Source organism: Caretta caretta, chromosome 3 (genome assembly GCF_965140235.1).
Source record: "Caretta caretta isolate rCarCar2 chromosome 3, rCarCar1.hap1, whole genome shotgun sequence".
In the NCBI taxonomy this organism is placed as follows: domain Eukaryota; kingdom Metazoa; phylum Chordata; order Testudines; family Cheloniidae; genus Caretta; species Caretta caretta.
Window position 1 is genome coordinate 178,681,712 of NC_134208.1, and position 12,115 is coordinate 178,693,826.

General features: G+C 40.4%; 1 protein-coding gene across 3 annotated transcripts in view; it reads left to right on the forward strand.

Moving 5' to 3' along the window:
• Nucleotides 1-12,115, forward strand: part of MSH2 (mutS homolog 2) — a 99,603-nt gene that overhangs the window by 47,393 nt on the left and 40,095 nt on the right. For all 3 annotated transcript variants that reach the window (XR_012667780.1, XR_012667781.1, XM_048842843.2), the window contains exon 7: nucleotides 1,532-1,731. Coding sequence is in view for 1 of the 3 variants with exons in the window: in XM_048842843.2 (XP_048698800.2) it covers nucleotides 1,532-1,731 (200 nt within the window). In the remaining 2 variants the exon portion in view is untranslated. The remainder of the gene's footprint in view (nucleotides 1-1,531; nucleotides 1,732-12,115) is intronic.

The window sequence follows — 12,115 nt, forward strand, 5'->3', positions numbered from 1 at the left end:
AATAGTTTTTTTTTTTTCATTGCAAATGCAAGAATATACAAAGTATGGAAAGATGTCAACGGGGAGTGACAAGTACTACAGTAAAAACTATTCTCAAAAGGAACTCATAGATACTATATTACCTTGTGTAGAAAAATATAACTCAGTACTCCATCACTTGTCATGAAGATGGCAGAATCTCTACTGTGGCTTTACAGCCCATTAAGAATATTTTACATATTTTTACAAAATTTCAAAAAGGGGGGGGGAAAAGGAGGAGGACCTGGTTTTTGGAATTTCATTTTCTTGTTCCCAGATATTGTGCTGATAAGAGGATGGAAAACACTTAGTTACCTTGCTGATTTTCCAACGGTCTTGTATGAGTACATGTTAATTGGTCACACTTTAAATGAAGACTACTGTGACAATAACAGACTTGTCAGTGGACATGCTAACTTTACACGGTTAAAGTGTGTGTCAGACTAAAATTCTTTTTATATGAATGCAGTTAAGCTATTATGAAATTAAATCGCCAAAAAAACAGCTCTTTTGCGGATTAAGGTTCTGTAAAATCTTTGAAACACTGACAGTAATTTGGGAAAGTAAATAATGTTGGTTGAGTAATTAAACTACAAAGGTGAAGTTAGTAATGATCTTCCAGTTGCTCTCCATTTTAATTTAACTGAAAAGGATTTCCCAAAAAGGGGATTGTATCTTTGTTTTACTGCTTTGTTTTATAAAGAAGGCTTAAGTTTTGTTTTGTGTTCAAAGTGGCTTTTCCCCTGCTTATTAGAAATATTAGGAATGACAAGTCTTGTCTTCCCTAATTTTGCTGGAGGACTACTTTTGTGTTTTTGTGGGAGTAAGGGTTGATCTCAGGTGTATTGTGAGCTTTCTCACCTTTATTGCAGAGGGGGAATCATAGGACTGGAAGGGACCATGAGAGGTCATCTAGTCCAGTCCACTGCCCTCATGGCAGGACTAAGTATTATCTAGGCCATCCCTGACAGGTGTTTGTCTAACCTGCTCTTAAAAAGATCCAATGATGGAGATTCTACAACCTCATTGGGGGATGTATTCTACTGCTTAACCACCCTGACAGGAAGTTTTTCCTGATGTCCAACCTAAACCGCCGTTACTACAATTTAAGCCCATTGCTGATTGTCCTATCCTCAGAGGTTAAATGAGAACAATTTTTTTTCCTCCTCGTTGTAAAGACCTTTTATGTACATGAAAAACTGTTGTTATGTTCAGGGGTGTTTGAACTTCTAAAGAGATCCCCTCTTTCAAACATTTACTAGATATTGAATTGTACTTTTTTTTTTAAGCAGTTTGGACTAAAAAAAAAAAAACTCACTTGCTTAGCCTTGTCTTATGTAATGTCATAATTTCACTAGCTCTGCCACCAAACGAGTGTTGGTATTGGGTGTAACTAAACTAAAAGAGCCTTCTACACTTCCATTTTTGCAGTTCAGTAAAGCTTTCCATTATGACCTACTAATAACAAAGGCTTGCCAATTTGCAATAATTCTTCTTTTGATCTTTTATGTAGGTTAAATTTGGTTGAGGCCTTTGTGGTAGACACAGAGCTACGGCAGTGCCTTCAAGAAGAGCTTCTACGTCGTTTTCCAGATCTCAACCGGCTAGCCAAGAAATTTCAAAGACAAGTAGCAACCCTGCAGGACTGTTACCGAATGTATCAAGCTATTAACCAACTACCTAATGTTGTACAAGCACTGGAAAAACATGAAGGTAACATGCCTCCCACCTCTTTTTTACATGTTTTATGTCTTGTGACATACTGATATTGGCAAGAAGTAGAGAATGGATTTCAAAAGATGACTGTGGTAGCCTGTTTTGATGAAGGGAGTAAAACTGAAAGGGAACTTGAAGTGTGTTATAATTCTAGAACATCAGAGATACTTTTCAGATGAATTTAGCAAGTGAATAGAAAATAAAATGTCTCAAATGGTGTAGTATCCCTTTTGCAAAAACACTTTATAACTGATAGGTAGCCAAGATGGAAAGTTCAGTCCTGTCTGCTAGGGAGAAATATCCCATAAGCCAGTCTGTCTTTAGAATTCTCTCTTGAAATCTAAAAATAAATAAAAGAATGTAAGTTTTCTTCTTTGAAAGTAACGCTGTAGTTAATTTATTGTTGACTTTTTTGAAGGAAATATTTTAGTTGTAGAATGCAGTAACTCTTTAATAGTCTGTGTTTAAATCCAAAAATCAGCTTCCCAGGAACTGAAAATGTTAGTGGAATAACTGGTAACACTTTTTTTTTTTTTTGCTTTCTGTTAAAAATTAGTGAGGCAACATGGTAAAGCTTTCCCACATCTTAAGGCAATAACAGCTGGGTAGGCAGTCTCTTTGATTTTTATTAGAATGGAATCTTTTATTACTTCAGGCAGAAAATATGGCTACTTATAGGGCATAATGAATAAGAGAAAAATGAAATTGAGTATTTCTATCTGATTTTAGCTGAAGGTGTTCAGTACCCATAAACAAAAATAGGTTTCTCTTTCTTGATAAATTGTAGTACTGTGTGAAAAGGGAAGGAGAATACCATAAAATAAGGTATATTGTCACAATTGTGTAAAATGGGCTTCCAGATATGAGCCTAGAATGCAGTGTAAAATGTAATCCATTGTAAACCTCTGTACAAGCATAGAAAATCCATATTGCTACTAAAAAATTAAAATCTGATTATATAGACCACCATATATAAAGGTAGGTTTTGGCTCAGAATCTCACTAAAAATGTCCTTGTTACGGAACAAGGCCTTACAAAATGGTGGTAAAGTCCTTGTAATATGTATATTTATGCATACTGTAGAGGTGAAAGAGGTGTTTTGTTTTTCAGAAATGCTGAACACCAAGTAATTTGATCCCCAAAATTACTAAAAATCTGTAGTCTGGAAAAAGGAGAAATAGTGGGCCAAATCTTAATTGCCTCTATTGATGCCAGTTAAGGGATGTGGCCCCAACTGTTTTAATCTCCTGGAGGTCTTACCATGTCTTATGGGATACCATGACTAAGACAAGTAAAATGCTCACAATTAATAAGTGAGTATTTTAATAAAGAAAGGAATAAAACCAAAACACAAGTAAGCAGTAAACAGTGGGTCCAGAAGAGTTACAATTTCTCCTGTATGTGTCTCTGTAGAGAATTTTCAACAGAGATTACACCTTTGAGTGGGTCTGCCCTGGTGGGGACATCCTTCTCTAGGTAAATTTAAGACCACAGTATATTATTCCACAAATCAGTTGTGAGTCCTATCTTAGTTTATCTTAGAAAACAGTTGACAGAAAGCAAAGTTTCCTAGGAGTTCCTTTAATTAGCTTGAATATCTCATTTAATAAAATAAAATAAGCAACCAAAAACAAGCATCTGAGCTATTATTCTCCAAGTAATATGTGTATGAAAGTAACTGTTTTTACCAAATTTTAGGAGATACTTAAACAAGTTTGTAATAAACTAAAATTACCATAATAAATTATATTTTTTATTAATAAAATCATTTTTGATCAAAATTTAGGCTTCTTATCCTCCACAGTACATGCACAGATCAAATTGGGGGCGGGGGGAATAATTCATGATCTCTTCTACAAGGTCTGTCCACAACCCAAGTACTGCCAAAACTAGATACTGGATTTGTGGTCTTGGCCCCCTCTGGCAAAGATCTTTGTTTCACTTAAAGCATGTGTGTATTAAGATGAACAAGTAATGCTTGTTAACTTGTTTTAAAATAATATTAAGCAAATTTAAAACTCTGCTAACTTCACATCAGTTTAGATTGTATTTAGTTTACACCCCGTAACGAGATTTTTCCTCTAAATTAGAGGCGCTGTACTTGAGCCTTATATTCACTTGCAAGGTACTGTAGCAAAATATACTCTCAATGTACTATGCAAGAACTAAAAATGGAACTAAATATTGTTCAGCACTATCCAGCCTAAAACTGTTGCTCTGGCTGAATTTACCCGTTGTGGTGCCACCTCTTCCAGGCTCTTCAGGCACTTACTCCTTATTCTAAGGATTTATTCCCACCTCTGGGTGTAACCTCAAAGTCAATGTTGACCTTACTTAGCAGCCTGCACTTGCCCTTTCTCCCTGGGATGGAGTGTGCCTTTGCCTAGACTATCTGTCAGATGTAGCTTTCATCCGCTTTGAATACTGTAGTTCTGTGCATTCTGTCACTGTTTTATTTTTGTTTTTCACTATTGTCTTTTTCTTTGAATCAACAGTATTACTCTGACATCATTACAGGTGAAAATCCATACATATGAAATGAACTGAGGAGCAAATTATATGGCAAACTCCCATATCTACCAAAACTAGAAGGAGTCCAGTGGCACCTTAAAGACTAACCGATTTATTAGGGCATAAGCTTTTGTGGGCTATAACCCACTTCATCGGATGTATGGAGTGAAAATTACAGATGAAGGCATTATTATACTGACACATGAAGAGAAGGGAGTTACCTCACAAGTGGAGAACCAGTGTTGACTGGGCCAATTCAATCAGGGTGGATGTAGTCCACTCCCAATAATAGATGAAGAGAGGTCAATTCCAGGAGAGGCAAAGCTGCTTTTGTAATGAGCCAGCCACTCCCAGTCCCTATTCAGACCCAAATTAATGGTGTTAAATTTGCAAATGAATTTTAGTTCTGCTGTTTCTCTTTGAAGTCTGTTTCTGAAGTTTTTTTGTTCAAGTATAGCTACTTTTAAATCTGTTATAGAATGTCCAGGAAGATTGAAGTGTTCTCCTACTGGCTTTTGTATGTTACCATTCCTGATGTCCGATGTGTGTCTGTTTATTCTTTTACGTAGGGACTGTCCGGTTTGGCCAATGTACATGGCAGAGGGGCATTGTTGGTACATGGTGGCATATATCACATTAGTAGATGTGCAGGTGAATGCTGGTGTGGTTGGGTCCTATGATGGTGTCACTAGGGGAGATATGAGGACAGAGAAAGCAATGAGGTTTGCTACAGGGATTGGTTCCTGTGTTAGTGTTTCTGTGGTGTGGTGTGTAGTTGCTGGTGAGTATTTGCTTCAGGTTGGGGGGCTGTCTGTAAGCAAGGACTGGCCTGCCTCCCAAGGTCTGGAAGAGTGAGGGATCGTTTTCCAGGATAGGTTGTAGATCATTGATAATGTGCTGGAGAGGTTTTAGCTGTGGGCTGTACGTGATGGCCAGTGGTGTTCTGTTGTTTTTCCTTGTTGGGCCTGTCCTGTAGTAGGTGATTTCTGGGTACCCATCTCTCTCTGTCAATCTGTTTCCTCACTTCCCCAGGTAGGTATTGTAGTTTTAAGAATGCTTGGTAAAGATCTTATAGGTGTTTGCCTCTGTCTGAGGGATTGGAGCAAATTTGGTTGTATTTTAGGGCTTGGCTGTAGACAGTGGATCCTGTGATGTGTCCTGGATGGAAGCTGGCATGTAGGTAAGTATAGCAGTCAGTAGGTTTCCAGTATAGGGTGGTGGTTATGTGGCCATCACTTATTTGCACTGTAGTGTCCAGGAAGTGGATCTCTTGTGTGGACTGGTCCAGGCTGAGGTTGATGGTGGGATGGAAATTGTTGAAATTATGGTGGAATTCCTCAAGGGCTTCTTTTCCATGGGTCCAGATGGTGATGATGTCCTCAGTGTAGCGCAAGTAGAGTAGGGGCATTAGGGGATGAGAGCTGAGGAAGCGTTGTTCTAAGTTAGCCATAAAAATGTTGGCAAACTGTGGGGCCATGCGGGTACCCATAGCAGTGCCGCTGACTTGAAGGTATAAGTTGTCCCCAAATCTGAAATGGTTGTGAGTGAGGACAAAGTCACAAAGCTCAGCCGCCAGGTGTGCCGTGGCCTCATCAAAGATACTGTTCCTGACAGCTTGTAGTCCATCTTCATATGGAATATTGGTGTAAAGAACTTCTACATCCATGGTGGCCAGGATGTTGTTTTCAGGAAGATCACCAATGTACTGTAGTTTCCTCAGGAAGTCGGTGGTGTCTCAAAGATAGCTAAGAGTGCTGGTAGCATAGAGTCTGAGGAGAGAGTCCAAATAGCCAGATAATCCTGCTGTAAGAGTGTCAATGCCTGAGATGATGTGCAAAAAGTTTCTGATTGTTTTATATGAGAGTGACAGTGATAGGATATTTCATTTATTTGCAGCATACCTAAATGATCATTTGTAGTAGGTGACCTTGTTCTAATTTTTCTCACTACTCGGCTGCCCTTGCTGAAAAATATTGGTATGGGCCTAATGATTGCGGATAGGTGTGATTTTGTTATGATGTTGTCATTCAGTCTTGATCTGATTATTTTCCTATCCATTTGTTTATTGAGACCGGAAGAGCTTTTACCTCATTGAGAGATTTGACTCATTGTCAAACTTTCAAACAGTTTCTGGTAAGTTTGAGAATCTGACACATTTCAGGACTTTGTTTCCTGATTAATGATTCTTGGGAAGTATATCAACCATATCATTAAGTTGGCATCAGTGACTACTTTTCCCTGGAGGATTTCTTTATATTGCTGGTCTTACTTTTATGAATTATGTAAGTTATTAGTAAAAATGCTGTTTCTAGCAGCAAAAAATTTAATTTATAATATTTCAAGATTTGAGATGCAAAGTGCTCTTACCTTTCAACTTTCTGTGTAGTAATGCAGTATTTTTAATTTTGAGTTAATAGGTATAATAAAACCTTTTACTATAGTAAATTGAAAATCGTGGCAATTGTGAAATAGTAGTTTAATTTAAAAAGATGAGAGCAGAGGTGGGTGTTGCAATGGGTTAATTCCTTTCCTTTTCACCTTTGGAGATGTTATAGGTCAATTCTTCTCTTCCTCTGTATGTGCACAGCTTACTTTAATAACAATGGGAATTACATGCAGAGAATATGTTGATAGGGTGATAAAATGAATGGCCTTTGAAATGAAGCTGTAAATGCAACAGTGTGACAAATGGAGTTTAATTTGGAGCTTCTTGATAAAGCTTAAAGAAAAGGAGTATTTGTGGCACCTTAGAGACTAACAAATTTATTTGAGCATAAGCTGTCGTGAACCACAGCTCACTTCATCGGATTCTATCACTTATTCATTAATATGGTGCATTATGCGTATAAAGCAGTGATTCTCAAACTTTTGTACTGATGACCCCTTTCAAATAGCAAGCCTCTGAGTGCGACCCCCCCCCCCTTATAAATTAAAAGCACTTTTAAAAATATATTTAACACCATTATAAATGCTGGATGCAAAGCGGGGTTTGGGGTGGAGGCTGGCAGCTCGTGACCCCCCCCATGTAATAACCTCGCGACCCCCAGTTTGAGAACCCCTGATATAAAGAGTGTGCATATGAAAACTCAGTGTTCACTGTGTCTTAAGCCTTGTATCACCGTGCCTTAGATTTAAGTAACAAAACTAGAATGAAAATGAATTTTCATTTAAACTAATTTTAAAAGTATCTGTTTTGATATGATTCATATGCAAAAGAAATCCAGTATTTTCTTAATCTTAAATTTGACTTTTTTTGTGAATTTATATATTTTTTGCATTTAGACTTTTGGAAAACATGTTCATCTAAATTCATTATTTAAGTTGTATCATTAAACTTCCTTCATTCTTTTAAAGAAGGTGAATTTTTACTGCTACTTAATTACTATAATTTATCAAGTAGTCAGGTATATATGAGATTATTGCACTGTATGTGCCCCAGCTCTGTTAATCAGTGCATGAAAAACTGATGAGTCCACTTTCAGAGAAGAGAAATTATTTGACTCTATTTAATCTAATCCCTGCCACCTCCTTAGTGCAGCCCGTTTTTCCAAATTAGTTCATAGAATCATAGAATATCAGGGTTGGAAGGGACCCCTGAAGGTCATCTAGTCCAACCCCCTGCTCGAAGCAGGACCAATTCCCAGTTTAAATCATCCCAGCCAGGGCTTTGTCAAGCCTGACCTTAAAAACCTCTAAGGAAGGAGATTCTACCACCTCCCTAGGTAACGCATTCCAGTGTTTCACCACCCTCTTAGTGAAAAAGTTTTTCCTAATATCCAATCTAAACCTCCCCCACTGCAACTTGAGACCATTACTCCTCGTTCTGTCATCTGCTACCATTGAGAACAGTCTAGAGCCATCCTCTTTGGAACCCCCTTTCAGGTAGTTGAAAGCAGCTATCAAATCCCCCCTCATTCTTCTCTTCTGCAGGCTAAACAATCCCAGTTCCCTCAGCCTCTCCTCATAAGTCATGTGTTCTAGACCCCTAATCATTTTTGTTGCCCTTCGCTGGACTCTCTCCAATTTATCCACATCCTTCTTGTAGTGTGGGGCCCAAAACTGGACACAGTACTCCAGATGAGGCCTCACCAATGTCGAATAGAGGGGAACGATCACGTCCCTCGATCTGCTCGCTATGCCCCTACTTATACATCCCGAAATGCCATTGGCCTTCTTGGCAACAAGGGCACACTGCTGACTCATATCCAGCTTCTCGTCCACTGTCACCCCTAGGTCCTTTTCCGCAGAACTGCTGCCTAGCCATTCGGTCCCTAGTCTGTAGCGGTGCATTGGGTTCTTCCGTCCTAAGTGCAGGACCCTGCACTTATCCTTATTGAACCTCATCAGATTTCTTTTGGCCCAGTCCTCCAATTTGTCTAGGTCCTTCTGTATCCTATCCCTCCCCTCCAGCGTATCTACCACTCCTCCCAGTTTAGTATCATCCGCAAATTTGCTGAGAGTGCAATCCACACCATCCTCCAGATCATTTATGAAGATATTGAACAAAACCGGCCCCAGGACCGACCCTTGGGGCACTCCACTTGATACCGGCTGCCAACTAGACATGGAGCCATTGATCACTACCCGTTGAGCCCGACAATCTAGCCAGCTTTCTACCCACCTTATAGTGCATTCATCCAGCCCATACTTCCTTAACTTGCTGACAAGAATACTGTGGGAGACCGTGTCAAAAGCTTTGCTAAAGTCAAGAAACAATACATCCACTGCTTTCCCTTCATCCACAGAACCAGTAATCTCATCATAAAAGGCGATTAGATTAGTCAGGCATGACCTTCCCTTGGTGAATCCATGCTGGCTGTCTTCAGGTTTGTCTTCCGAGTTTTCTCTTACATATTAGATTTTTTTTTTTTAATCACAATTCATGTTCCTTCAGCTCTTGGGAATGAGAAACGTAATTGCCTCCATATTAGTCATACTGTAGATGGACTGGAATTTGTGACTTTGCAATGTCACATAAATCCACAATTTTAAACTCCGCACCTGAAATAGTAGCACACTTCATACTTCCAATTTATTGGTACGTATTTCTTTTCTCTGTTCTGCTGTGCTCCCTTGCATTGTTCTTCAAAGTTATTTTCCAGAGACTCGTTAGATTTAAAATGACTGTCTTCTGTTTCGGCAGCTTCAGCAGTCTGCTAATGAAAGGATTTAATCTTTTACTCAGGAATAGATATTGATCAATTTTTTAAATCAAAAAAATTTAAGCAAAAATAAATCCAGAAGAGAAAAGGAGAACAAAAAACCCATCTTTCCCTCGGTCAGTTATGAAACTCTAGGATTGAAAGCAGAATAGCTTAATCTCTGAGCCCATTCTATTCTTGGCCTGCCAGTGAGAGTTGTGTTAGTGATGGTACTTGATGTAGCTGTATGCACACTGAGACCAACAACTTATGTTACTTAGCCCATTAAATAGCCTTCAGATGGAAATGACAGGTCACAAGGTACTTGATATAGAATAAAGAAAAGGAGGACTTGTGGCACCTTAGAGACGAACAAATTTATTTGAGCATAAGCTTTCATGAGCTACAGCTCACTTCATTGGATGCATTCGATGAAGTGAGCTGTAGCTCACGAAAGCTTATGCTCAAATAAATTTGTTAGTCTCTAAGGTGCCACAAGTCCTCCTTTTCTTTTTGCGAATACAGACTAACATGGCTGCTACTCTGAAACTTGATATAGAATGGAGTTCATGATTTAGGATTGAAAGGCTCTATAATGCTGATAATGATCACCTGAACTGTCTAGTCCCCTAGCTTGTGCATTTTTTTTAGCCTTTGCTGGCCTGGGTTGGGGGAGAGTCTTTTTTTTTTTTTTTTTTTTTTTTTTTTAACATAAAGTGTTAAACACGACTTGGCACCTAGATTACACAATGTCTCACTCCTTTTTAAAAAAGTATAAGAAGCAAATATTTACTACTGCTTCAAAGACTTGTGCATTATTAAATAATACAATTTGTGAAAAAGGTTAGGATGGCATTCTAGCATTTTGAAACCTAGACCATTTAAAATTTTGGCATGTTTTAAGCAGAATCCTGACAGTGGAGGTCTGCAGAGCTCATTAAGTTAACAGAAAATGGTGAGAACTTTGCTGATGTTCACCTTCCTGCTTCAGCATGTGCTTTGTGATGCTAAAGTCCAGCAGTCTTTTGGAGCCTGAGAATATTTTTGGAATAGTAACTTTTAAGAAAAGTTCCCCTGCAGGTTGAGGAGCCTGACGGTCTTAGCTTTCCCTTTGCAAGTCCTGCACTGCTGAGCGTTGGAGATGCATGAAGGCAGAAAAAACAGGGATTGGAGTGCACTAAGACACTGTCTACTATCTCAGTTCATGCCACTATTATAGGCAGAAGTAGATGCAGAGAATATGCTCCCATTTTTCCTTACTGGAAGTGAGCTGCTGCTGCTGTTCTGCACTGTGCACCAGTTTGGAGGAGGGAGGGGAATTAAAAGGAAAACTTCAGGCAAGTCTTGAAGATAATTTCTGTAGACAATTCCCAGGGAGGTCTCCAAGTCACGGATCAAATACAATTCAGTACACAAAATCAATAAATCCTTAGATGCACTCCATTATGCTAAAAGCTGTCCAACACCTAATGGGATCTGGAGTGTTCAAACCAGGGGACAAACACTGAAGAAGTGTATATGTTTCTTCCCCCCAGTATGGTTCCAAAGAAATCAGGAGATGAGAGAGTGGTGTTGAGTTTTATGGAAATGAAATAATTTACCTCTCCAGATACCCGAGGACAAAAAGATGGGTTGTGGTTCATGTCAGTTCATACCTAAAAAACCTTTAAAATAAATAAATAATTAAAAAAAAATTCCAGATTCTAGAATTAAGAGAGAGGGCATCAAAACAGAGCCAGTAGCCCACTCTTTTCAAATGGAGGGTGTTCCAGTCAAGTGTTTCAGATGTTGGCAACTGGAGTACTATTATAGGGGAGGGATGATTGTGGATAAACATGTCCTAGACCTAGACCATTTAGGCAGTAGTCAGTTACTTCTCAGTGGTTAATATTGGTGAGGTGAGGCGAGGGGTGAGTGTGAAAGTGAAATGGAGGGGAAGAGACAAGGGTTTCTCTAAACAGGTTGGTAAGGAAATGCGAAGTTCTGGTAATAGCCAGTACATAGTACTATCTTTACATGTTAATGCAGAGGGCAAACTATGGCCTGCGGGCCACATCCGGCCCGCGGGACCCTCCTGCCTGGCCCCTGAGCTCCCGGACCGGGAGGCTAGCCCCTGACCCCTCCTCTACTGTTCCCCCCTCCCCTGCAGCCTCAGCTCACTGCACTGCTGGCTCAATGCTCTGGGCAGCGTGGCTGCGAGCTCCTGGGGCAGCGCAGCTGCAGAGCCGCGGCCTGACCCAGCGCTCTGTGCTGTGAGGTGGCGTGGCTGGCTCCAGCCCGGCGGCACGGCTGCCTGTCCTGGTGCTCTGGGCGGCAAGGCTATAGCGCCGCCAGCAACCAGTGCTCCAGGCAGCATGGTAAGGGTGCAGGGGGCGGGGGGGGTGGATAGAGGGCAGAGGAGTTTGGGGTGGTGGTCAGGGGGAGGGGGTGTGGACAGGGGTTGGGGCTGTCAGAGGGCAGGGAACAGGGGGAGTTGAATGGTGGCAGGAGTCCCGGGGGGTGGGGGGGACAGTCAGGAAGGAGAGGGCGGTTGAATGGGGAAGCGGGGGGCAGTCAGGGGACAGGGAGAAGGGGTGGTTGGATGGGGCAGCCTCCCCTAACCGGCCCTCCATACAATTTCGGAAACCTGATGCAGCCCTCAGGCCGAAAAGTTTGCCCGCACCTATGTTAACGCATTGAGGTTACTTGTGAACATGAAAGGTGTAGATTATGTTCAGAAGTAAACCTCA